This window comes from Cricetulus griseus, chromosome 3 (assembly GCF_003668045.3).
Source record: "Cricetulus griseus strain 17A/GY chromosome 3, alternate assembly CriGri-PICRH-1.0, whole genome shotgun sequence".
In the NCBI taxonomy this organism is placed as follows: Eukaryota; Metazoa; Chordata; class Mammalia; order Rodentia; family Cricetidae; genus Cricetulus; species Cricetulus griseus.
This window is the reverse complement of record NC_048596.1, coordinates 121,005,003-121,029,628: the sequence shown is the minus strand read 5'-3', so window position 1 is coordinate 121,029,628 and position 24,626 is coordinate 121,005,003. Positions and strand designations below refer to the sequence as shown.

The 24,626-nt window shown below is 40.5% G+C and overlaps 1 protein-coding gene across 1 annotated transcript in view; it reads left to right on the top strand.

Annotated features, from left to right (window-relative positions):
* Agbl1 (ATP/GTP binding protein like 1) overlaps positions 1 to 24,626 on the top strand; it is a 744,973-nt gene that overhangs the window by 94,079 nt on the left and 626,268 nt on the right. Inside the window, exons 9-16 of the mRNA XM_035441643.1 lie at positions 641 to 705; positions 5,924 to 6,040; positions 7,046 to 7,626; positions 9,047 to 9,130; positions 9,353 to 9,439; positions 12,980 to 13,128; positions 14,172 to 14,259; positions 22,876 to 23,020. Of these exons, the coding sequence (XP_035297534.1) occupies positions 641 to 705; positions 5,924 to 6,040; positions 7,046 to 7,626; positions 9,047 to 9,130; positions 9,353 to 9,439; positions 12,980 to 13,128; positions 14,172 to 14,259; positions 22,876 to 23,020 (1,316 nt within the window). The remainder of the gene's footprint in view (positions 1 to 640; positions 706 to 5,923; positions 6,041 to 7,045; positions 7,627 to 9,046; positions 9,131 to 9,352; positions 9,440 to 12,979; positions 13,129 to 14,171; positions 14,260 to 22,875; positions 23,021 to 24,626) is intronic.

Below are 24,626 nucleotides of genomic sequence, written 5' to 3'. Positions count from 1 at the left end.
AAACAACCTTTTCACAATTTTGTGACCCAGTCTCTTTACTGCACTGTCCATTGGTGGAATTAATTTGTCATTTGGCCAAACTGCAATAAAACTTTCACCATGTAAAACAGCATGATATATGTTTTAGAATATCAGAAAGTGTGGATGATTCAACCTCCAGGAAGATCTTAAGGTCAAAGACCTGACCTTCCTTCTGGGGAGCAGATTTCCCACAGTTGGGATTTTTGTCACATGGCAGCAGATACTTTCTAACCTTTCTAAACTTAGTGTATAATTCTGGAACGAATTCTTCCATTTTAAAATTAGGGACATGTTCAAGTCACTATCTAAATTACAATGAGTTTAGTTTACATACAGTCTATAAACTTTAAGACAGTATTATTTGGGTGGGAGGATAACTGTAGTGACATTTTTACATAATTTCTGTCCAAATTCATTTTGCATTTTACACGGCATCCTGCTCCCATGTGCTCGTGGACAGAGCATGTATAGAAATCAGTGAGCATCTGTGTGTGCAGGGATACAGTACACTTGCTTTGTAATGAGTCCCTTATTTGCAAGAAAAGCAAGCCACTGTGCACAAGAGAGTAAATATCAGACAATGAGCACACTCATTCTTTGATCTCCTTCTTCCACTCAGAAGATGTTGAAGATGATGGCGAGGAGGAGGTGGACAAAGACTCAGATGTGGAGGCTGTGAAAGAAGTAGGTGAACCAGTTCCTGCTTGGCATAATAGCCATACTGACACTATGCAAAAGAAAATGTATCACTTCCTGTGTTTACTGAGTTCACCCCAGCATTGCCACTCCAATGATAGTGATGTCTACAAGGCACAGATACTGCTGTTGGTTTTGCAGATGCCATTTTCCTCTTGCTATGTCTAGTACCTAGCCTCTTTGTAGAAACAGGTCTATTGATTATGATCTAATATTCTATCAGGATGAGCCTGACAGACTCACGCTTAGGGCTGGTGTATTGAATAAGTGCATGGAAATGTTTTAGGAAACATTCTGCTAGACCTCACCTGTCTTCATCAATCAGTTTTCTCATCCCCTGTCCATTCTGCACAGGGATGTGGGGCTGTGCATCCCCATTCCCACCTGTTGAATTAGCCTTCCATGCCTTGCAATGTGTGCAGCTCATTTCCCAAAGAAGTGAAGCTCCTTGTTCCATACCACACAATGGTCCATAAAGGGAGGTCAGTAATATTTTTTTTTTATCAAAGTTCACATAGTAATTATTTGATACTCTTTGAACTACATGTTCTTTGTTTCAATGACTCAACTTGCCATTATAACACAAAAACTGGCATCCGCAATATTGGAATGAAAAGGTATGGCTGTTTTTCATTTTGAAGAACATATTTCATTGACTGCTTTTTTGTGGGATAGGTGTTTTAAACTTTGTCATTGTTTAAATATTGACTGGATATTTCTTATTGTATTGTGGGATGCTTCACAGCATTCCTGTTCTCCACTCACTAGTCCCCTATAGCATGCATCACTTTCCCACTCACTCGAGAACCAAAAATATCTCTAGGAACTGCCAAATCACTCCTAATTGACAGCCATTCTCCTTGAAAAATGATAGTTCATCTATGAGTTATAATTCTGTCTCCACTTCTGCTGTATGTAGTTTTGGATAAGTTTCTCCATTTATAGTTCCTTTATTTTGTCATCTGTAGCGTAAGATCCAAAAGACAGTCCTTAAGGTGACGTTCAAATTTAAAAACTATTCTGTACCAGTAAGATTGCTCAGCGGCTAAAGGCAACTGCTACAAAGCCTAATGTTCTGAGTTCAGTCCCCAGAACCCACATGGCAGAAGGAAAGAACCATCTTCCCCAGGTTGTCCTCTGACCTCTGTGCGCACACACATTCAGATGCGTGCACACATGCATGCATGTATATACACACACACGGGCATAATCACACATAAATGCGTCCTACACATGTACCCACAGACAGGCAGCCCCCATTCCTCCCACATGCAGACACACACACCATACACCACCACACACACACACACACACACACACACCCCACATACCACAATTTAAAATGTTATACAAAAATATAAGAAGGAAGTCCCTCCCTCTCTCCTTCTCTCCTTTTCCCCTTTCCTCTTCCTTACTTCTCTTCTCCCTTCCTCTGTCCCCTTCTGTCCTTTCCTAGAGAGAAAGGGGTTTTGAGTTCTCAATCTGAGCACTCTCCTTGCTGATGGTACTGGCAGACATCTAGGGGCTATCTCTCAGTCCCATCTCTGGGCTTAGACTGCTATTGACAGTCTGATGTTCCCAAGGTTTTGTTGATAAATAGAATCATTTCTGAAGTCATCAGTAGCAAATTGGTTCTTTGCTGTGGTTCAGCCACGCAGGCCTACAGAGTACGTGCAGAATCATTTGAATAATACTGGGCTGCTGCAGTCATTCATCAATGCCACCTTCCACTCCCCTCTTGCCTGCACTCTGATAACTGGATGTCTGATGCTCTGTCAGTTGCCTCTTGTATCTGATGCAGGGGGACACAGCACATGACAGTGCCTGACTCCACACAGCTAGCTACAGCAGGAGGGAGTCCTGATACTTTCCCCTGACTCTACTCTGGAGAGGATGGTAGGCTAGGATGAGTGGAAACTAAACAAATATAAAAATCCCGCTGGGAAAGAAGCAGAAGATAAATTGATGAGGGTCTGGAAACTATTCATCAAAGCCTATGGCTGAGGAGATGATGAGAATCGGATGTGAATAGAAGCTGTAGAGCAATGGTGGAGCATAGGAATGAGGCTTGACTCTGGAGTACAGCAAGCCTAGGAGAACTGGCCCTCCAGTGGCTAGCTTTTCCTAGGTGAATACAGTAACATTTGCTGCCATTGACATGGACAAGCAACCAGGCCTGTTTTGTTTTCCACTCACAGAGTTGACCTGGGCCTTTAGTCTGTAGCATTCTCATTTGAAAATTGCAGATAAATGTGAACTATATCTGAGTAAAACTATTAACATGAAAATCCTGTGAGTCGAAGGTCAGAGGAGTAGAAAGCTCTAACCTGATTAGACGCTGTCGTGGTCAGCACAGGAAGGAGAAACGGCACATGGAGATGGGGTGTTGGCTGTGTGTGCTCTTCCTGCATGCAGTAGATGTGAGCCAATGGTGGGGAGAGCGAGTACACTGTACTCAGGGTCTCCTTTCCCCACTTTACTTGTCTTCCCTTTTGAATTTCTTTTCTTTCTTTTAGCTGCTTTCTTGGGTATGATCCATAAGTAGCAGGAAAAGTTCTGGGGCTTGGTTGGATGATATAAACACAAATGAGATGTGGACTTTTACTGCCAGAGTTCACACTGTCATGAACTTGGGAGTTGTCTTCACTGAAGACCAAATTACCACTTACAATTTGAACAAACAAGTGTGAAGGCAGGGCAGAAACCGGGTTCAAGAGACCCAATTTAAGGCGGGAGGCTCAGAAAATATCATCTAGAACAAGGAGCTATCAGTATCCTAGATAATATGAGGACACAATAGCAGGTCCATCCTTAGAGGAGTATGAATAGCCTTACAAGATCTGCTGAGGGTTCCTGGAGATGTAACAGTTAAGCTACAGGGGACTTGTGTGTTCCTGTATACACACAGACATGTACATGCACAGACAAAGCTTGTAGAGACAAGAGTAGTGGGCATGGGAGCCTACCCAAATGATGCCCGAATGTATCATTAAGCTAAACTCGGGGATTCTCTTTTCTTTTGATTTGAGTTTGTTGGAAAATTATGTAAGATGAATGGAACATTTCATTTTCTTCTTTTCCACTGGCTCAGAAATAGAGGCATCTATTTCCCACATTTCTTTGATTTAGGTCTTCAGGGCTGCAGGTTTTCCTTAGCTTTCCAAATGTTTCTGTGTGGCAGGTATTTGTTCTCTATTTTAGTAAGGATATTTGATCTAGGATATGGAAAGGCAGAGAGCTTAGACATTATCATTCTTGGTGTATTTTATTCATAAGGCTCCATAACCCTTGGAAAGCACAGATGTGCTCAAAGTAGAGTCAGTATCACCATGAAGCTATTACAGGATGCTGGTCTAGAAGAAAAGCATAATTGCTCCTGTGATTTGCTCCATGAAGAGAAAACTAGGAGTGCTTGTGAACTTTTAACTCCACATACAGACACAGGCACAGCAGAATAGACTGTTCTCCAGAAACTGCTCACATAGGCCGTGTTCCTCTGCTGCCTCTTCTCACATCTCATGTGCTGGGATCTTCCTCTTATCCATGCTTCCAGCATCTTCTTTCTGTAAGCAAATTCAAGCAGCACCTTTGGAAAGAATTGTCTTAATATGCTGATCTTTGTGTCTGCTAGGTCTCAGTACACCACGGTGACTTCCTTTGTGAACCTTCTCAGGTCACTCAGTCCAAACAGCTAGCCACAATCCAGTCTGTTTTTCCCCCAAATTCTTTGGAAGTTCCACATCATACACCCCATCACAATCACTAACCAGTCCTTCCATGTCTGCCCTCTCTGCCTTGTGCCCCCCTCAACAAAACAACCACAACAAATAAACAAAACAGAAACAAAAAGTCTAATTTGTGTTATCTGTATTCCTACTGGATCTTGGTCAAACTCTCAGTGGCCTGTCCCTTAGATAGAACTGAGTCTTCCTTCTTGCACTCCTGCCTGAAGGAAGACATCTATTGTGGAGAGCTACACTTCTATATCCTTATCACACATTTTAAGAGTTCACTTTGATGGCTTCCTGCTTAGGCTGTTACCTTTTGGGGCTTGGGTTGGGTTTGGGGCAGGGTAGGGGTTGTCACAGAAGTCTTCCATGTCCCTCTTTCTCAACTGTGCATCTGTAGTCATCGATATCACTGCCCAAGTAGCTTCCTTGCTCTTCACAGTCAGTGGGAGTATGGATCATGGACTCTCACATGGTTTCTGGTGACAGCACAGAAACATGGCACTGGTTGTAATAGGACCACAGACCTAGACAAGGCCCTCAGGGGCAGCCCAGACCATAGACATCAACATGACCTCAGGCTGCAGCATAGACCACAGACAACCACTTGGCCTTGGATGGTAACAGGGGCTACAGACATCAAATCAGACCTTCTCTGCAGTAGGACCACAGTCTCCAACCTGCTCCTCAGAGACAACACAGGCCCCAACATTGCCATGGCCTCAGATTGCAGCAGCTCAGACCACTCAAATCAGTATGGCTTCCTGTGGCTACATGGTCCATAAACTTCAAATGGCTCCAGGTGTCAGAACATTCCATGGACATTTGAATGGTCCTCAGTGATAATACAGGCCATGGATGTCAACACAGACTCCAGCTGTAGTAGGGCCTTAGACCCAGTTACTCCAGTCTTAATGCCAATCTTGTCTTCATTCTTCAGCATTTTCAGGACATTTCACACAGTTAGAAATGACGGTGTTCCATTTACTTTCTTTCTGTCTCAGTTGTCTTACTAGAAGACAAGTCCCACAGGACCATGGACCTTTGTTTCATCACCACTGACTCCTTAGTATCTAGGAAGGCACTTACTCTTAGAAAGTGCTCCTTAAATGTTTTTGCAGGTGAAACACCCAAACGGCAAAGGTAGCCAGGTGAAAAAGTTAACAACAGAAACGATACTATTTATGAACAACACAAAGAATTCCTTGTAGCATGTTTTATTATTTACATAGTTTATTGCATATTTTTTCCTGATGAGGGCTAGTAAATACTGACAAACATGCTGAAAAGGGTTTGTGACCTCATTCTTTTATGTTTAAAAATATAACCTAGTATATTAAGTTCTTTCCTGACTGTGCTAGCATTATAATCTGAAGATAAAGGACACATGGCCTCATTTGGTAAAAAAGCAGATATGTATCTTATCTTGGCACCTTGCAGGGTAACTTCTTGACTGTGACCTGTTCTTTGTTCTGTAGGATGATGACTTGGAAACTGATCTGAGCAAACTGAGTTCTAAACCTGGTCTTGACCGTCCTGAGGAGGAGCTGGCACAATATGGTGCTATGTGTCCTGAGCTCTCCTTTAGCTTTGAGGTAAGCATGGGCTGTAGTCTACTTGGTGATGTATGGTGTGATCTTTGCAGAACCTGGGAAGCCAAACAGAGGTGTCCAGATGCATCACCTTGTTCATCATCACCATTGTTCCTAGATCCTTCTGAGAGAAAAGGAGAAGGGAGAAGGAAGTGAGACCAGAACATTCTCAAGTGTCCTAGGGTCTGCTACTCTAGCATAGAATTGACATTAAATTACAGACTACTAACTGTGACTTGCTATGTCACCGTAGAGCCCTGGCTCCACAGTAAGAAGCAAATGAAAATTCTGGATGGAAGGCCATCACCATAGCTGGATTGCTAAAGGTCACCATCCAGATTCCAGGCTTAGGATCAGTAAAGGCAAACAAACACCTTGGATCTGGTGTTGCTAAACTAGTGTGCAGTTGCTGCTGCTGCTGCTGCTGTTGCTGATACTGAGCCTTGGACCTGCCTTTTGATCTCTATTATTTTCTTATTGATTTTAACAAATGATGAGTCTGGCCACATCAAAAGGCAGAGAGAGACACAGATAGAGAGGAGTTGATGTATCCCATTTCACTTTAGAAAGCAGAAGATGTTCAGTGGTCAAAGTTTCAGTGAAAAAAAATTTCAGTTCAGTGTAAAGACTTAAAAAATCAGAATTGTCTTCAAATCAAAGGCACTGCCTGGGGCACATTGAAGGCTTTCCTTTGTGTATCACTGGAGCCCCTATAAATGAGGTTGTTCACTCAGACAGTAATTGGGCTGGGGGCCTTGCAAACTCTTTTTCAAACTGTATAGAATTATATTAAACCCATCCAAATCCCCTTCTAAGCATGACATTTGTGTGAGTCTGGCATTTGTTTACCCTTAAAGTTTAGGTTTTTCCATCCTTTCGTTGACCTTTGAAAAAGCCCCTAAATCACAAGGGTTACACTGGATCCAGACAGCTATGATAGGAGTCAAATTGTATTGTCTTTCTGGAAAGAAATATTAATACTGATGTTTTTCTACTTTGAATTTGAAGGAACTGGAACCCAAATATGGAGAGGATTTGAACATGAAAGATACTCCTTATGCTAATCACTATCACATTCCAAATGCCACCTCCCTAAGACAACAGCACTTGAGCAGGGAGCACAGCTCCTGGAGACAAGAAAGAGAAGACACTGTCTGCACTTCCATTTTGGACATGGTGAAGGCAGGGAAGTCCACTATACAGCGATCTTCAAAACAAAGACCTATGATGAGTGAGAACCAAAGTATGGAACAAAATGGTTTGGGGATAGATTCCTCTGGATATAATACCTCTGACACCCAGGCTTCCCTAGAAGAGGCTGCTTGGGACATAGAATCAATTTCTTGCCCAAGGATAACGTCCTCATTTTCCAATTCCACTAAGCTGGAAGAAAGCAATGAAGCTGCAGAGAAGCTTCTGCACATACATCCCAAGCACACACCTTTCCATGACCCTCATCTTTATATGGCCAATGCTATGAGAACCAGATCTACTGTGGGATTCAAGATGATGGCATTTCCTGATTTCTGGGGGCACTGTCTACCTCCCACTGCTCAGCCCATGCTGGATCGCAAATGGGGAGTACAAAGGTGAGGGTGTTACTGACTTGGAAGTTATAGATATTTTTCTCTTAAATATTTTTGTATATGGAGTGGTTGATACAGATAATATTCTAAATGTTGGAAATTGAGTATTAGCCTAGAGTACTTTAAAACCCTTTTGGAGATACATAATCTGGCCTCTAAACTGGAGCATTTATAAACCAAGTATGGGACACTGGTAGATATGTGTTTCTGGGCAAGGAGTTCCTTGGATGATTCTAACATAAACCATTGAATCATATCCATGACAAGTTATTACAGCAGGGGACGTCAGCTAGTGTCTCCACAAACTATAACCTTTCCTAAAAGGGTTCTTTTCAGAAAAACAAGTATCTGATTACTTGGGATCTTTTTGGTATTTACAACAAATCCGTTCTTGATTTCTTGTTGATAGAGAAGAGTAGCGTATTTCTATTCCATAGCCCTAGTGTTTGGAGAGTGGCTTTCTCTAACACTGAGGAAAGGATGGAAAAACACCCCACATACTCTCCAGGGCAGCAATCCTGAGTGATATATTATTCTCAGAGTTCAAGAAAGACTACATTGTCTTTGGATCAGAGCAGTGAGATTAAAATTAAATCTGATAAAAGGAAGGAAAATAGATTTCTCCTGAGGAAAAATGTGGGTATGCATATCTGAAGCCAATAGAGTCAAATATGCAGACTAGAATCTTGTTTTAATTTAAATTTCGTGTCTTCTGCAAATTATTCTTTTGATGGTAGGGTTCAAGAACAGTTTGTACTTGAATTCTTGGCTGATCTCACCTCAACACGAATGCCATGCTTGGGCTCCTCATGCTTAAGACTTCATGGGTGGTCTGTCTGCATCTTACTTCTGCACAGAACCTTTCTGAGTTGGCTTTGGGTTTACATCAATTTCACCACTCTCTTACCCAATGTCAACAAAATGAATTGGAAATGTGAGGAGAGATAAGAAATCCCTCTTCAATTTCTTTCCTCCCACTTATTTAAATCTCACAGATACTTTTCATCCAAATAGAAAGCTGACCTCAGCCTTATAGAACAGAAAAAGTCTAAGGAATACAAATGTACAGAATAAATATGATGTAGAAACCTTTCTGGAGCCACCCAAGCTTCAAGGATGCAAACAGTCGATATTGGTAATTTCTCTCCCAAAGCTCCCTCAGTGCAGAGGAATTTCCTATTCACATAGCCAGAAGATCTTCAGTAGCCTAGCCCAGATTCTCTTGATGACTTTCTTCAAGCTATGAATACCTTGAATAAAACCTATTACCTTCCCTTGTGTTCCAGTGTTGTCTGTACCCCTTGATCCTAAGGCTGAGGCATTGTTAAGCAGCTTTTTTTCCCCTGTGTTATTCTAATGACTTCTGAGACGGGGGTAAAAAGTGGGCACTAACACTTATATTGTTTCCAATTTCCTTTTCAAGGATCAAGATACTTGAGGATGTCCGGAGGTTCCTCCAGCCAAGTGATGTTATAAATAAAGTTGTCTTCAGTTTAGATGAGCCTTGGTAGGTGGTCTTGAACACCCATGGAATGGGAGGTATGGAGAATTCTATTAATAGGAGTTAATAATAGGTGTGTGCCTTGTTGGTAATCCACTTCTGTTCTAAAACCAGTATGGTGACTATTGTGTTTCAAACATTGTAAAAGACATCTTACCTTTAAGGAATGTTAAACTGTGTTTAAGGACAGAAATAAGATATGTTCACATATTTTCTCTTTTCTTATAGCCCTTTGCAAGGCCCTATTTCTAATTGCTTGAGATTCCACTCCAAATTTGAATCAGGAAATCTTCGAAAAGCTATCCAAGTGCGTGAGTAAGTAAGAACTGCTACAGATATGGTTCCTGTCAGCACAGGAGAGCAGGTGTTGGCCATTTCTTGCCATTATCTGTTCAGTGACCTCATATTGGTAGCTTGAAACCAGCCATTGTGATAGTATCTTTACCAAGAAAATTGGCAAATGCCTTCTGCAAAAGTTTTCCTCTTCCATGTTTCAAATGTTTGTCAACAGACAACGAGGGAACCCATTGAATGATGCCTTAGCAAGGTGAACTGTTGACTGAATGCATTCATGTATCTTATGTTACATTTCAGTGTAAGAGACTTTGCTCAGTGCATATTGATGATTCCCTTATTCCAAAGCTGGACCTGTTGACACAGAAGGGTACAGGACATTCCCTTTTCCTTTTCCTCTTTATAACTATTAATTCCACAGGGCTGTATTTAGGAGACAACAATCCTGGATTTCCATCTTCCATCCTGCTATGAATTCCTGGTAAATGCTACCCGTGGGATTTAATTAATATAGAATGGCTCTACAGACTAGGACAGAGTAGGAATGGAAAAAAAATAAAATGAAAGAGATGATCTCTTTCCAGTTGTAGTAAAACAATCCTTTTACATGCTTCCTTGGTGTTACCCAATTCTACCACAGAGTGGACTAGACTTGCTAGGTATATAACCCTTCTTCTATGGGTGAGCTTCTGACAAATCACGCAGTATATAATAGTTAATGGTATAGTGGCCACACGTGCTGGAATCGAACAACCATGGCTCCCTCTACCTCTTTCTAGGTGGCCTAGGATTGAGTTGCCCAGCCACTCCATGCATTTATCTTCTCACATGAAAAATGAGGATACCAGCAACATCTACTTTGTAGTTGTTTTGTCAGAATTAATTAGTATGCTTACAACTCTTTGAATCATGCAAGGCACATAGTAAACACTCAGCCAACATGATCTTAGGCAGGGATACATACTCAGCATGACTTGAACTTAGAACTTAGATTTAACATTTCATTTTTGAAGTTAATTTTTTGTGGGGAGAGTATTATATGACATTTTTTGGTTTTTATTTTTGTGCATGAACTACAACAAAGCCTGGCACATAAGACAGAGGCAAATTTAGTTACTTGGGCTAAAGAAAAAGACAACCAGTGGAACTTTCCAACCTACTTCTCTTACTATCAGATCAGTTTCCATGACTTCTGTTTGTTTTTGCTTTTCCTTTGTGAGTTCATTTGTACCTTCCTTCCCTCCCTCTATCCACCCCCACTCTCTCTTATGAATACCTGGCCTTAACTTGGCTTATTTCTAGCCAGCTTTACTTAAATTATTCCACCTACATTTTGCCTCTGGGCTTTTATCTTTATCCTATATAACTTTCTTCTTTCTTCATGGCCTACTGTGTACCTGGGTGCCTGGCCCCTAATGTTTGCCTTTTTTTTTTCTCTTTCCTTGATCTTCATTCTTTCTCTTTTTTCACCCTTCTATTTATTTTTTCTGCCTGCCAACCCTGCCTATCTTTGCTCCTGCCTTGCTATTGGCTGTTTATCTCTTTGTTAGAACAACCAAGTGTTTTAGACGAGCAAAGTAACACAGCTTTACAAAGTTAAACAAATGCAACGGAAAAGAATGTAACACATTGTTGCATCATTAAACAAATGTTTCACAGCATAAATAAATGTAACACATCTTTAACTAGTGTTTTACATTTCCTCCTTTTTGCCTAAATAAAAATAAAAGGTTTTAACTTGAATATAGTAAAACTATATATAACAAAGCAGTTTTCAGGTAAGAATTAATTTATAATATTCAGTCCATTTGTATTTAGCAAATTCAGAGAAAACACTGCACCATCCATCCCATCTTAGTGACTTCAAAGTTTTATACATAATTTACTTTCTATTTTAATTAAGGAAAACTGCAGCTGTGATAATGTATTCTTCAACCCCATCCAAGACCCCAGAAGGATATAATATTTCTGAGTAAACAGTAAGTGCATAACAAGGGACCTCCAAAACTGTAGAAATGACAGAGATTTCTGACTTCCTGGACAGTCACCCAAAGACCACTTCAAAGACCTAAAGAATATGGCATTTAAAATTTTTTCATTAACATAGGTTTTTTCATGACAATGAGTCACAGCTGTTCCTGGCAGTACCAATTTATTTCAGAGAAAATGATGGTATCAAGAAATGCCATAGGAATTTGCTTTCAAGGTGACAAGATTAGACATTTGGGTAAGAAACTGCTTTTGCCTTGATTGCTTGACTGTATGATGGAAAAACTGAACATGCAGGACCCACAGAAAAGTGACTGCTGAAATTTGATAAAACAAGGTGGAGCTGTCATTCAGGGTTCCTGTTTCATAGAAGAGTTTGCCAGACATTCTTCAGGACATAGAGGAAAGTGACTGATGAACTTTGCCAATACAAAGCAGGAAAGTCCTTCAAATTTCCTACATCACTGAAAAGTCTGACAGATACTCTGGGCCTGTAGGCTGAAGATGGATGCCCCAACATTGCAGAGGAACTTTGTTTTGCTTTTCTTAAAACAATATTGGAGTTTGTTAGTCAATTATAAATTACACACCATTTACATTGCTTCTTATTTCTAAAGTCAAACTCAAACCATTCAGAAGGTAATAGTTACTTAAGAGTCTCCTATAGGGATTGTTTTCAGTCCAGAATCTGTCTATGTTGCTGCCATGGTTCAGTTATTTTCTCTTTAGATATGCCTTTAATCAGAGATAGAAATCCTAAATAAATCAGTTATAGTTAGAGCAGCAGAGTAAATGAGAAGAAAATAAACATTTAAAGACTACTTTTTTGAGTGAGCACTGTGGGAACAGTAAAAAAATAAGGGTCATAGAATTGCTTGTCAGGCCTGATTTACACACCCAGTGGAGTATGCTTCAGCCATTGCATGGTGAGCTCATTAAGCTTATCCTGACAGCTAAAGGATGAGAGGTAGGACTCCATCAGGTAGCTCTGCAGTACTCTCATATCTTGTAACAAGCTATATCCTTCCGTAATTATCACTAAACAATGCTGTGCTGGCTGGTTTATGTTAACTTTTACCACAAGCTGGAGTTATCTGAAAGGAAGAAACCTCAGTTGAGAGATTTCCTCCATACATTTGGACTGTAGGGCATTTTCTTAGTGATTGATGGGGAATGGCCCATTCAGTTGTGGGTGGTGCCATCCATGGGCAGGTAGTCCTGGTTCTATAAGAAAGCAGGCTGAACAAGTAATGATGAGCTAGCCAATCAACACTGCTCCTCCATGGCCTCTTCATCAGCGACTGCCTCCAGCTTTTTGCCATTTGGATTCCTGTCCTGACTACCTTCAATAATGGGACTACAATATAAATGCATAAGCCTAATGACCCCCTTCACCCCCAACTTGCTTTGGTCACTGTGTTTCATCACAGCAACAGAAATCCTAACTAAGGCAAATATCATTTATCTGGGATCAGGAATGGGAGAGTGTGCATGAATTAGACAAAAATCACCTTAGTTTTTCTTTTTTGAAGAGCAACTCCACCATTTTTCAACTTGTTTCTGACTCTACAGGTTTGAGTACGACTTGTTGGTCAATTCTGATGTGAACAGCTCCCAGCACCAGCAGTGGTTCTACTTCAAGGTGAGCGGCATGAGGGCTGCCCTCCCTTACCGCTTCAACATCATCAACTGTGAGAAACCCAACAGCCAGTTCAACTATGGTATGAGCTCTTGGGGATCCAGGGGTTTTCTCTGTATATCATGAATGGTGACACTTCTTGATTGTTTGCATTATTGTCTGAGACATTCTGCAGTCCCAGAAGGCTTGACTGGACTGATGGCATTTGCTTGCTAGTGTGGCAGGACAGTAGCCAATTGAGGGCCTAGTGCGAATACGGAAGGACAGTGAGGGATTCTCACACTTCCACAGAATGTGCGTAGTGCACATAATATGGTAGTACATTCTGAGGTGCACATTTTTAACTTTGAAGTCTGGAAGTTGCTTTCACTTATTTCTGCTTTTCATCTTCAAAATATCACAAGAGTAAATACCTTGGCCTGTGTGCTGCAAGACAGGAGAGCTGCAAAATCTACCTGAACAGTGCTTTACATACTCAGAAAACTCCGGCAATGTTTAAATACCGATCATATCTTTGGGATAGCTCACTTACTAATGTATTTGGTGGTTTTGAACGAAGAATAACTATGGGTACTACCTTTGTTTCATATTACTTCAGGCCTTGCCTCTATTCCCTACTGCCTAGAATAGACACTCATTCCTAAAGAAAGAGAATATATGAGCTGCGATGCATTCATTTCACAAAAATGGGGGTTTCAGTGTGTGCAAGTCTGGATTCTCTCTGGGGATTTTAAGGGAGCAACCATGTTGTTTTCCTAATTCTGGAGCTATTTTCCTTGCATTCCTTGGCTTATGGCACCTCATTCTACAAAGGTTGTAACACATCTTCTTTAATGTCTCTGGTCATATTGCTTCTCTTTAGTCAAACCTCTCTTTGCCTCCTCCTGATAAGGACATCTGTGGTTACATTCAAGACCCACAGGGATAATCACCTTGGCTCAATATCTAAATTTAATTATATTTGCAAAGTCTCTTTGGTGATATATAATGAACATTCAACAGTGCGGCCTTGAGGGATCAAGAACTGAGTATTTTGGGGGGGCTGTTGAGATCCAGCCTATTGCTCTACTCTTCATTTGGCATCTTTTCTTTTCTTGTGGATTAATTCTTGCTTTTATTTCATAGGAATGCAGCTGACCCTGTATTCTGTGAAAGAAGCTCTTCTCGGTCGACCTGCCTGGATACGGACAGGCTCTGAAATTTGTTACTACAAGTATGTCGGTTGGCTTCATTTGATCTGCATAGACATTTACTCTCAAATCTTCCTTCCTTCCTTCCTTCCTTCCTTCCTTCCTTCCTTCCTTCCTTCCTTCCTTCCCTCCCTCCCTCCCTCCCTCCCCCTCCCTCCCTCCCTCTCCCTCTCTTTCTTTCTTTCTTTCTTTCTTTCTTTCTTTCTTTCTTTCTTTCTTTCTTTCTTTCTGCTTTTTCTCTGTTGACCTTATTCACATGATACTCACATTAGACCCCCTTTCAGTAATTTTGGAATTACTGTAAAATGGTTAGTTTCTCTTTGCACACAATTGTTAACACTTTTGAACGTTATTGCCAGGACTTAGAAGTTGTTCATACTGAAGCTATAAGTAGTGCTTCAAGCCTTAGTTCTTCAACTATTTTCACTGGACTTGATGAACAGGACGTCCCAGAGTCTGTGTCCTGTTCCGATGCACAGGTGCTTTACTTTTCATGGGTGTAGGGACGTGACTGTATGACAAATGTACATGTGCAAGCCTTCTTCCATAGTGAGATAGTTTCACATGCAAAGCAAGAGAAAAGAGTTGCATTGTTCATGTTTATCCTCCAATCAATAGCAAGTTTCATCAATTTACTCAACAAACGTGATGAAAACTTAAATTATCTATATTCTTTGTGAAATAAATGGATTTGTTATTTAAATGTGCATTTTTCTTACATGAAAAATGAAACTCAAATACATAAATAAAGGCTAAGAAATATTAGGACAGGCAGATTTTACACAATGCCTTATTGGGTCATTGCTAGATCTCATAAAAATCAATAGGCTAATGCCTTTTTTCTCAGCCAAAGTGAGACTCATATTTCTAAGATTACAGTAGGTCCCTAACAAACCACTAGCAGATAATCTAGAGTTTAGGACAATTATTACCATCTAGGAGAACGAAGATATATACACCTAATGTCTCCCTGCTCTGAGGCTCCGGGAATGGTACTGACAGCAAAGGTCAGGGGCCCTGCTGTTCTGTTTGGATAAAAGCAGAAATCACTATAGAGACAACACCAGCACACAAAGCACAGAGCTGAGTTGATGAACAGTCTGCAATAAGGGAGTTGGCAACTTTAGTCCTTGATGAATTAAGATATGGTTCCAAGCAGCATTTTCATATATTCTTTAGAAGGATAGCAAAATATTACAGCTCTGTTGGTTTTCCATTCACTTAAATGGCAATTACTTCCTGGCCCACTTATCTTAGGACCCCTAGGACTCATTTTATGGTACAGTGAGATTTAGGTTAAAAATCACCTCAGGATTGTAAAGTTCACAATTGCCGGGAACAAAAGGAATCTAATTTTTATTGTGTCAGAAGTATCTTTGAATTTCCTTCGAAAACAGTTAGTGTCAATAGATGTAAAAGACTTAATATAAAACTTTTGAGGGTCTGGGATATGAGGATTGCTCAAACATGAGGTTTTGCATTTTTAAATCAATGGAATAGAGCTCTCCAGTGGAATGCTCTTCTTGGAACTGGGGAGTAAGAATAAAGTTCAAGGAGAGCAGGTGTCTCTTTGGAGGGGAAAGATGAAGACATATATCCAAAAGCACAGCCCTGGCCTAAGGGAAGCCAATGTTAATAGCTTTTAGATTCATTAACAAGACAATTGTTATGTGATTAAGGAGTAACAGAGGGGTAAGATGAAAACCATGCATGTATAATGTAATTCATTTTTCATATTCTAGCTGTGAATATAACAAAGATGAATGGATAAGGCTGCTACATTGTGATGCAGTTTGTTTTACAATTATTCACCACGGTATGTTAACACTCTTCCAATAATACAATGTAACAACAGGCTAGATATGTGTAATCTCTATTCACCCACAGATTACAAACACCTCTGTCTATTATGAAATATATTTACTGTACAACACCTTCTACCCAGTTTCCCATCACTATCTGTGAATTGATCTGTGGTAGAGAATTTCTTTGTTTCATTCCTGCATTTATTTTCGCTGGTGTGTTAGTCTCCAGAGAGTTAGGGAGAGCCTACCTCTTTGTTTCCTAGTCTTCTCTATGTTAGTAGAAACTCAGATGCTCTGTTGTCATTGTGGTCTTAAATTCCCAGTTAGTGTTGTGTTTTAAGGGAAGTTAGGATGCTCAACGTAATGAGAAATGTCAGTGTGGTATCTGGGTAGTTAAATGCCAAGTGTGAAAAGAAAAGAATACTTGGAAGAAATGAAGCCTCCATTTTCTTTGAAAGCTGACAGCAATAATAAGCAGTTTCAAAGGTTTATTGGCTGACTTGTGTTATCAATTTTTATCAATTGCAAGTAGCTTCAAAATTATTTTGATAGTGCACCACTAGCAGTATGACATAATTATACAAGTACTAGTTAGCCAATATTTGTTCATAAATTACTTTAAAGGTTTCACCTAATGGTGCTGTTGCATACATTGACAAGCACAGAAGTGCTAAAATGATGGGGAAAAGATGAAACCAATAAAGTTTTGCTCCATTTTTATTCTATTGGTAGTTCAGGATACACTATACTTCTGCAATCGGGTTCACTTTTGAGACTATAGTTATAGTTGGCTGATAGCCCGTGACTGAAATCCCAGAGCTATAGAGGCTAATACAAGAGGATTCTCATTAATTCCAGGCCAGTCTAGATTATATAGTGGGACCCTGTCTGAAAAAGAAAAAAAAACAATTAAACAAAACTCTCCTCTGTGTGTGTGTGTGTGTGTGTGTTTGTAAAAATCACACTTTTGAATAATTTTGAACAAACAGGGTAGTTTTCGATGTATAAGTAGATCACTTTTATGCATAGCACTCTAGAGAAAGCTAGGACTGAAGGTCTGAGGCTCATTCATAAACATCTGTCTCTTCTCCTGTTATGTGTGTTTGTGATTTCATGATGTCATCAATTGGTGGTTTCGAAATAGAACATTACAAAACAATTGTCTGTCCTGAGAGGCTTAGTTTAGATAAGCTAATCTACAGATCCATCAAACAATGTGCTTCTGGATACTTAAATACTTTGCCAGAAGCTAAAAGCAAAAGACAGAGGGAGGGCCAAGTCATTCCTGCTTCCTTCTCAGCAGAATCCTTGCTGGAGCCATTGATGATGCGTTCCATGTCACAAAAACAGCCGATGTAGGATTTAGTGTGTTCTTTGTAATCTCTCCCAGGAATGAAACAGTGGACAGGGTTTGATTTCAATGCCCCCAAATCAAGCTTGTTTTGTAATTATTCATCGTAGATGGTTGAAACAGACTTCAGAGACCAGTCAGGTTAATCCCCCTATTAAACATCAGGGATTTTAATTTCTTTTTTATCACCTAGTTAAATAATACATTCTTGGAGAGATTTTAATACTGTCTTTGTGTGCACCATTCAGTCACTTCCCCTGCTGTTGTTTCTATTCTGCCTCCATATCCTACCTACTTCCAAGACCACCCTACCTTGGGGGAAAATGACTCTCGAGATGGAAGAACAAAATGGGTGGACTCATTTTTTCTGTGCCTCTCATAAAGTAAGCAAGGGCACATTGGTTTGTTTTATTTACTTCCCAGTGGCTTGCTTCTCCATCGGACTTGTGGCTTTCACACCTTTCCCAATCCTCTCCCAGCTCTGGTCTAAAAAAATCTCAATGCCGAAGGGCAGAGGGAGGGAAGCCGCAGGCACTGAGTGGCCATGTAATACACTGCAGCTGATCTCTTCTGACATTTATCTCCGCTCATGAGAGGAGATGGAACAGCTCATTCATGAAGATGAATGCCATACAAGAGCGCTGCCATCATCCATCCTTCCGAGGAATCTCAGGAGAGAGATTTGGCGCTATATAGAATATTAGGGATGTTGCGGTTACACGGAAGCCCGGCGGCTGGACTGCTGTGCCTTATTAGATCCCATTAAGTCAAATGATGTACCCTTGTTAAATAGCCATCGTCATTGTGAGACTGCCTAATTCGAGCCTGGCTTCAGTGTTTGCTAATTTCATACACACAGAGAACAACTGAGATGACACAAACTTCCTGTAATATTTCTGAGCACAAGTGGAGATGGATGTATTTTGTAACTGCCTGGTAGACTTTTCTTCCTGCCTCGTTGAAGGCGTTATGGTTAACAAAGTGCACATCCTTCTGAGGATGAATCGGTCAGGGAAGGGAAAGCTTTTAACTGTGGCACAGCTGGGCCTGTGTAGCCCAGGTCATCTTTGTCCCAGGATGACCTGTCTAGGGTCTAGCTGATGTGAAAACATGATGATAATCAGGCTTTTTTCCACCTAGAAGAGATGCTGAGAAGAGAAAATTGTTCTTGGGGCTAAAGTTCTGTCATTCCTTCACCACAATGACCTTGGACAAATTACCCCAACTTTAATCAATCTTAGCTTCTTTGTCTATAAAATAAGGATAAGCATGGCATCTACCTCCACAGAGCAGTTGTGAAGATCAAAGGGCACACAATAAAATGCCCAGTAAGTCAATGACAGTGAGTACTGTAGGTATTGAATTCATGTGAGTAATTGTTAGCGATAATTGCTAGAACCATCTTAAAGGAATCAAATGCTGATGATAGCGTCATAGGGCAGAGCTCACCTTAACTAGTACTCACTAGGTTGTTTTATATTCCTTCTTTGTTGTAGACTCTAAATCTGTAGCAGTCCTGGTGTACACAGATCAAAACTGCAGATTCTTACTTGCTGAACTGAGCAAAATTTCTCCTGTTCCTATGTCCATTTCTAAGAGGGAAATGATATAGTGAAAAGAATCCTGGTTTCAGAGCTAAGTCCACAAGAAGTACTGCTTATGTGGAGTTGCTCAAGCTACTTCACAGCTTCGAGCCCCAATGTCTCCACCTATCTTTAGTGGGACTGGAGAGTGAATGACTTCTACTGAATACTGAAGGCCCTGCTTCTGTCTTTTATACTACGCTAGTACTGGGATTAAAGGTATAAGCTAAAATTCTCTTTTAGACTGATTCAATATTGTATAGATCTGGGTGGCCTTAGACTCACAGAGATATGTCTATTTCTTAATCCTGAGTCCTAGGATTAAAGGTATGTACCACCATTTCCTAGCTTCTGGTTGCTAGAATTAAAGGTGTGTGCCTGGATTCTATGGCTTGTGGCTGACTTTGCTTTCTGAATCTCCAGGCAAGCTTTAATATATAGTAAATAATGTATCACCACAAAGGTTGATGTAAAATAGGCAAGACATCTTAACTATTGCTCAAAGAATCTTAGCTCCATTTATTCTGAAAACTTCAACTGAGCAGTTGCTGTGTTCAGGAGTGACATACAAATGCAAGTACAACAACACATAAAGGAATAAACCTGGTCCTTTGGGTAAGTATTAGCTGTGAGGGAAATACAAGTGTCAAAGGCCTACGTGGGGAGTTACAGAAGGATCCCTGGAAGGGAAACATTTGAGCCGAGAGAGAGAACAGGGTAAATGAAGATGACAACAAAGGCTTTTGATGCCCTTGTAACACTGGAAGGAGCTAATATAGGAAGGCTGAATGTCACTGCCTTGAAGACATCTTTCAGTATGTTCACACAGTAGCTGAGAAAACAAAAACAACTAATTGGTAGCTTTCATTCTACCATGAACAAAGTGAATCATGTCAGCCAAATTTCATTTTAGATATTTACTAGACATACTGTCAAAAGTCTGGAAAATATTGTTTGGAGGCATCATCACCTCCTCTATCATGTAATTAACAGAAACACATCCAGAGGTAAAGTCTTCCATTTTCTTTAGGTTCATCCACAATTTAAACTCTTCAGTAGAGGTTGCAGAAAAAAATTCTCTAATGGAATTTCCTAATCTATAAGCATTTAGTTTCCAGTTTCTTGAAGCCTAGTAGGATACAACCATCTTGGGAAAGATTGGCTTGCCAGAGAGGAGTTGGGGAGTTGATGCCCTGAGAGTAATAAGAGAGATGTGTGTGTGTGTGTGTGTGTGTGTGTGTGTGTGTGTGTGTGTGTGTGTGTGTGTGTGGTGTGTGTTTACATGCACACATGTGTGAGAAGATTTCATATAGTCAAAACTACCATCTGAATTCTCTCCTTATATCCCTGGGATCATGGAATCTTGAAATCACAAACTCAGCTCATGCTATTTCTCTTTCCATCCCACTGGAGCTAGTCTTTCCTTGGAGTCCAGGGCTGATTTCAGTTGTGAAGAACATAAAGACAGATACAGAGATTTCATGCCTCCCTTCTTGCTCTCTGTAGCAGAGTGGAAGAGGACTGAGTTTGTGTTGGGAAAATGTGCTATACTTCAGTGTACAGTGGGCAACCTAACCTACAAAGCCTCGGTACTTATTGCTGCATGCAATGACTACTTTTCATAGTTCCTGTACGGATGAGCAAAACAGCAAGAGCATTGTCAAATAAGGTGACTACAGCTAGTTCTTATGCAAGTTTATTATTTTTGAAGTCAAGATGCTGAGTCTGTCTCCATTGTTTATAAGTAAAGAACCTGGTGGTGATAGGTATTTGATCATGTTTCTACCTGTTTACATATTCATGAGTGTGTGTGTGTGTGTGTGTGTGTGTGTGTGCGCGCGCGCGCGTGTATGTGCGCACACACGCGCAATCACTTACTCATATGTGTATTGTCTATAGATTGCACACTCTTTCATGCTTTAATGCACTTTCCCTGCCTCATTTCTCTTGGTTAGGAGCTGTAACTGACCAGTACCTATTTGTTATTCAGCTAGATATAAAAAAAACTGCGCCTTTTCATTAGAGCCTTTGCAAGTGCAATCAGAAAACAAATAAAGACAGAACACATGTGCCTCACATGCCTTCTGGGCTGCCATCTGCTTCCTTGTATACTTTCTAATAGCCATAGTCTTAGCTTTTGGAGAAACTTCAAAACTTTGGGGAAATCTGGAAAAAAACAGAGCCAGTTAGGTATCAAGATCTAGATAATCATTTAAAGCTATTTCTGTAAGCACGTGGGGAGTAGACACTATTAGTGTGATTCAAATGTATGGGACAGCCGCTTGGACCTGATGTTATTATAGGAGGTGTCTTCTTTGCGCCAAAGGGAAAGTCTCAAGGTTGCCATGTAGGCAGAAGCTGAAGCAAGAAGAGTATATTGGGCTGTGGTTGGAAGGATTGAGAATGTCTCATACATCTGCCCCTAGTTTTATAAATTTAAAATATCACAACAGCACAGGAAATATGATGGTGTACAATTAGTTCTTTTCACATACAACTGCCTTTCTTTGCTGGCTTACTTTGGGGTAAGAAAAGCATGAAGGTAGCTAAAAGCTGAAAAGAATATCCACTATCTATATTTTACAAGAACACACAAATAATAATTTGTTTCTTCTTTCTCTTTTTCTTCTCCCTCACTCTAAAATTTCACAATGGGGCAGCAAACTAGTATCGTGCCAAAGGTGGACTTGCTTCTTTAGCATTACATGTATTTTGCATTATCATGTAGCCTGGATGATAACATTTCTCGGGAAAGCCTGTACAGCTGTCCCAATCTCAACAGGCAAAGCAAAAATGTTACTGGCAGTGTGTATGGAAAACATTACTTGGAATGTACTTCTGGGGGCAATTTATTTTGATCCTGTTTTCTGAAGCATCACAATTGCTTCTCCATCTTTGACAAAGCTAAATGTTCATTGTCAAGCTTTAAGAAGTAGAGTCACCTTTGGGGTAACAAGACATTCTTTTGGTAAGTACTTATTGTTCAGTGAAAAGAAAAGTCTTCAGCTAGAGAAATCTGTGTTCAAATCCTGTATCAGGCACTTTTTTTGCTGTAAGAACAGCTAGCTTTTCCAAGCTTTCATGTTTTCATTTCCACAGTGAGTTATTACAGTAGTAACAAAAGAGGAAATACGTGAACTTTGAGGTAGATTCAATATTAATAGTGATAGCTATAAATCCATTTGCAGACACAGTGAGTGTGAGCTGCTTGTTGATTGGTAGCCACAGATTGGTGCTGTATTATGCCTTTATCAGAGAAGCTTCTTATTATAGCTGAAGACAGTTAATGCCGAGACTCGTAAATGGTCAAAGCACCAAGAATAAATGGTGGTTGTGTTCAGCCCTGAACGGGATATCTATATCATTCCCTCCAAAACTTAGAGAACAACACAGAAGAAGAAGAAAGAACATACTGGAGAGAGGATTGGTGGGTATGCAACAAAATAAAGCTTTTGTACATGAGATAGCAAAATAAACAAAATTAAAGGACTCATCTTGCTATATGTTTGTGCAGAGTGACAAGGACTGGGCAACCAAAATTTTTGGTTGGATGTCTACAATAGGACAGTAGGAAACAGAATTGTTTGCATCATCCCCTCTTTCCCAGAACAAGGACTAGGTAGTACTCATCTGCAGATGCAGCAAGGGAAGCCAAAGCATGTATGTCACAAGTGGGAGACACTGAGTCAAGCTTGTGTGTGGCTGAACTGATACATGAACTGGCAGTAAATTCACTTGCATCCACAGGTATTTTTGATCATTGAGTAATGGTCACCTATCAATATGTAACACAGGACTTTTATGACATTTAGAACTCTAGGGTCTTCCCACCCCATCTGCATCCTTATTCCATCCTCATCTTCTTTCATCCTTATGCTGTTCTTCACTTTCTTTCTTTAGAAACCACTATCGCCTGAATGCAGCTACCGTGGATGGAGCATCTGGGAAGCATTATTACACCCTCACCTTCTCTGTCACCTTTCCGCACAATGAGGATGCCTGCTACCTGGCCTATCACTATCCCTACACCTACTCCACCCTCATGGTAATGTCCTATCACTTGTTACCCTGGCAAGAGAGAAGGAGCTTTCAGGTTTTTTTTCTGAGAACATTCTAGAGACCTTGGCATCAGGGGGTAAGCAGGCAGAGAGAAGTTATTGCCTTCCTAAGACAATGAGGTTTGCTGTCACTAACTTGGCTGGTGTTCTGTCCTTCCCTGGTTGGAGCACATGGCTGGGCCATCATCAGAGTTGTTCTAAAGGCCCAAGTTGTCTACTGGGTTGAGAGGTAGAAGCTAGGGTCATTTCTTAGGGGCTCTGTCTTTAGTACATTCACAAGTACAGGATGAAGTTGTTAGATGGACAGTGAATTAGGGTCAAAGTAAGTACGGATGCAGCAAAGGATTCCTCACTAGATCAGAGAGGTAGATGGAAGGAAAGAGATTCTGCATTTGTCAGTCTGAGTTAGTCTGTTCAGTGGCCATGATTATTCATGTAGAGAGTACAGCATAAACCAGCCAGACTCAGAATTATTCCTGCTTTTGAAGCCTCTACAAAATTATTCATAGGACAACATTGAGTAAACTAACGCTTAGACCATGCAATTTCCTAGCATTTCTAAAATTTAGCAAAGTATCACTTTCCCCTAGCTATTTCATGACTGTTCTCTGGAATAACGAACTACAGTATCTTCTAGAAATGCTTTTATCCTGTGTGTTAATACAAAATGTTACTGCCGTATTCATAATATTATGTATGTGCCTGTATAAAGCATTTAGCCTGGAGGTTGAACATTTTAATTTTAAGACTATGATAAAGAATGGGACAAGATAACAGCCATTCAAAAGGAATGCTTTGGTGTAAAATAAAATCTTCTAATGGAGCAGGCTCAATTAAACTACTTGGCTAAGTCCTTCATGTATTGCAGCTGTCCTTCCTTCCATATGTTGTCTTGCCTACAGAGATATTTTTACTGTTTTCCAGATTGCAGATAAAACACAACTAGTATTATTTGTGTATCATCCTCAGAGAGCTCAGGAAGTTAGTCTAAGGAATGCACATCTCATACTATGCTGAAACAAGCCATGACTGTTATAAGACATGCTTTCTGTCTTTGGGGACACACAATAGGTGGGATTAATGCATCTTTTTCCCATGTTTATATGGCCTTGATTGTGAAGCACAGCATATGGACTATCTACTGGTGAAGGAGATATACTTTTGCACAACTATTTGCTTTTCCTTTGGAGGAAGAGACATGGGTATAGGACACCCCTACACCTACAAACACACACACACACACACACACACACACACACACACACACACGCACGCACGCACGCACACGCACACGCACACGCACACGCACGCACGTACACACGCACGCACATTTGTTAGACTACCTTGGACTCTGTGGAGGTCGTTAGTAGAGGTGAATATAAAACATTAAAAGGTGTTTGGGAGCTTGTCTGATTCACTTATAACATTTATAGCTGTATAAACTGAGTCTGAGAAGCCTGATATCTGGCAAGTGGCAAGGTGGAGAACAGAACACAGGCCTTTCATGCTAATGCTTGTGGCCTTCTTGTCTACTGTACTGTAGAAGCTTGGAATAAATCCAGTGGACTTTTTTCTGCTCTCAGATCAGCTCAG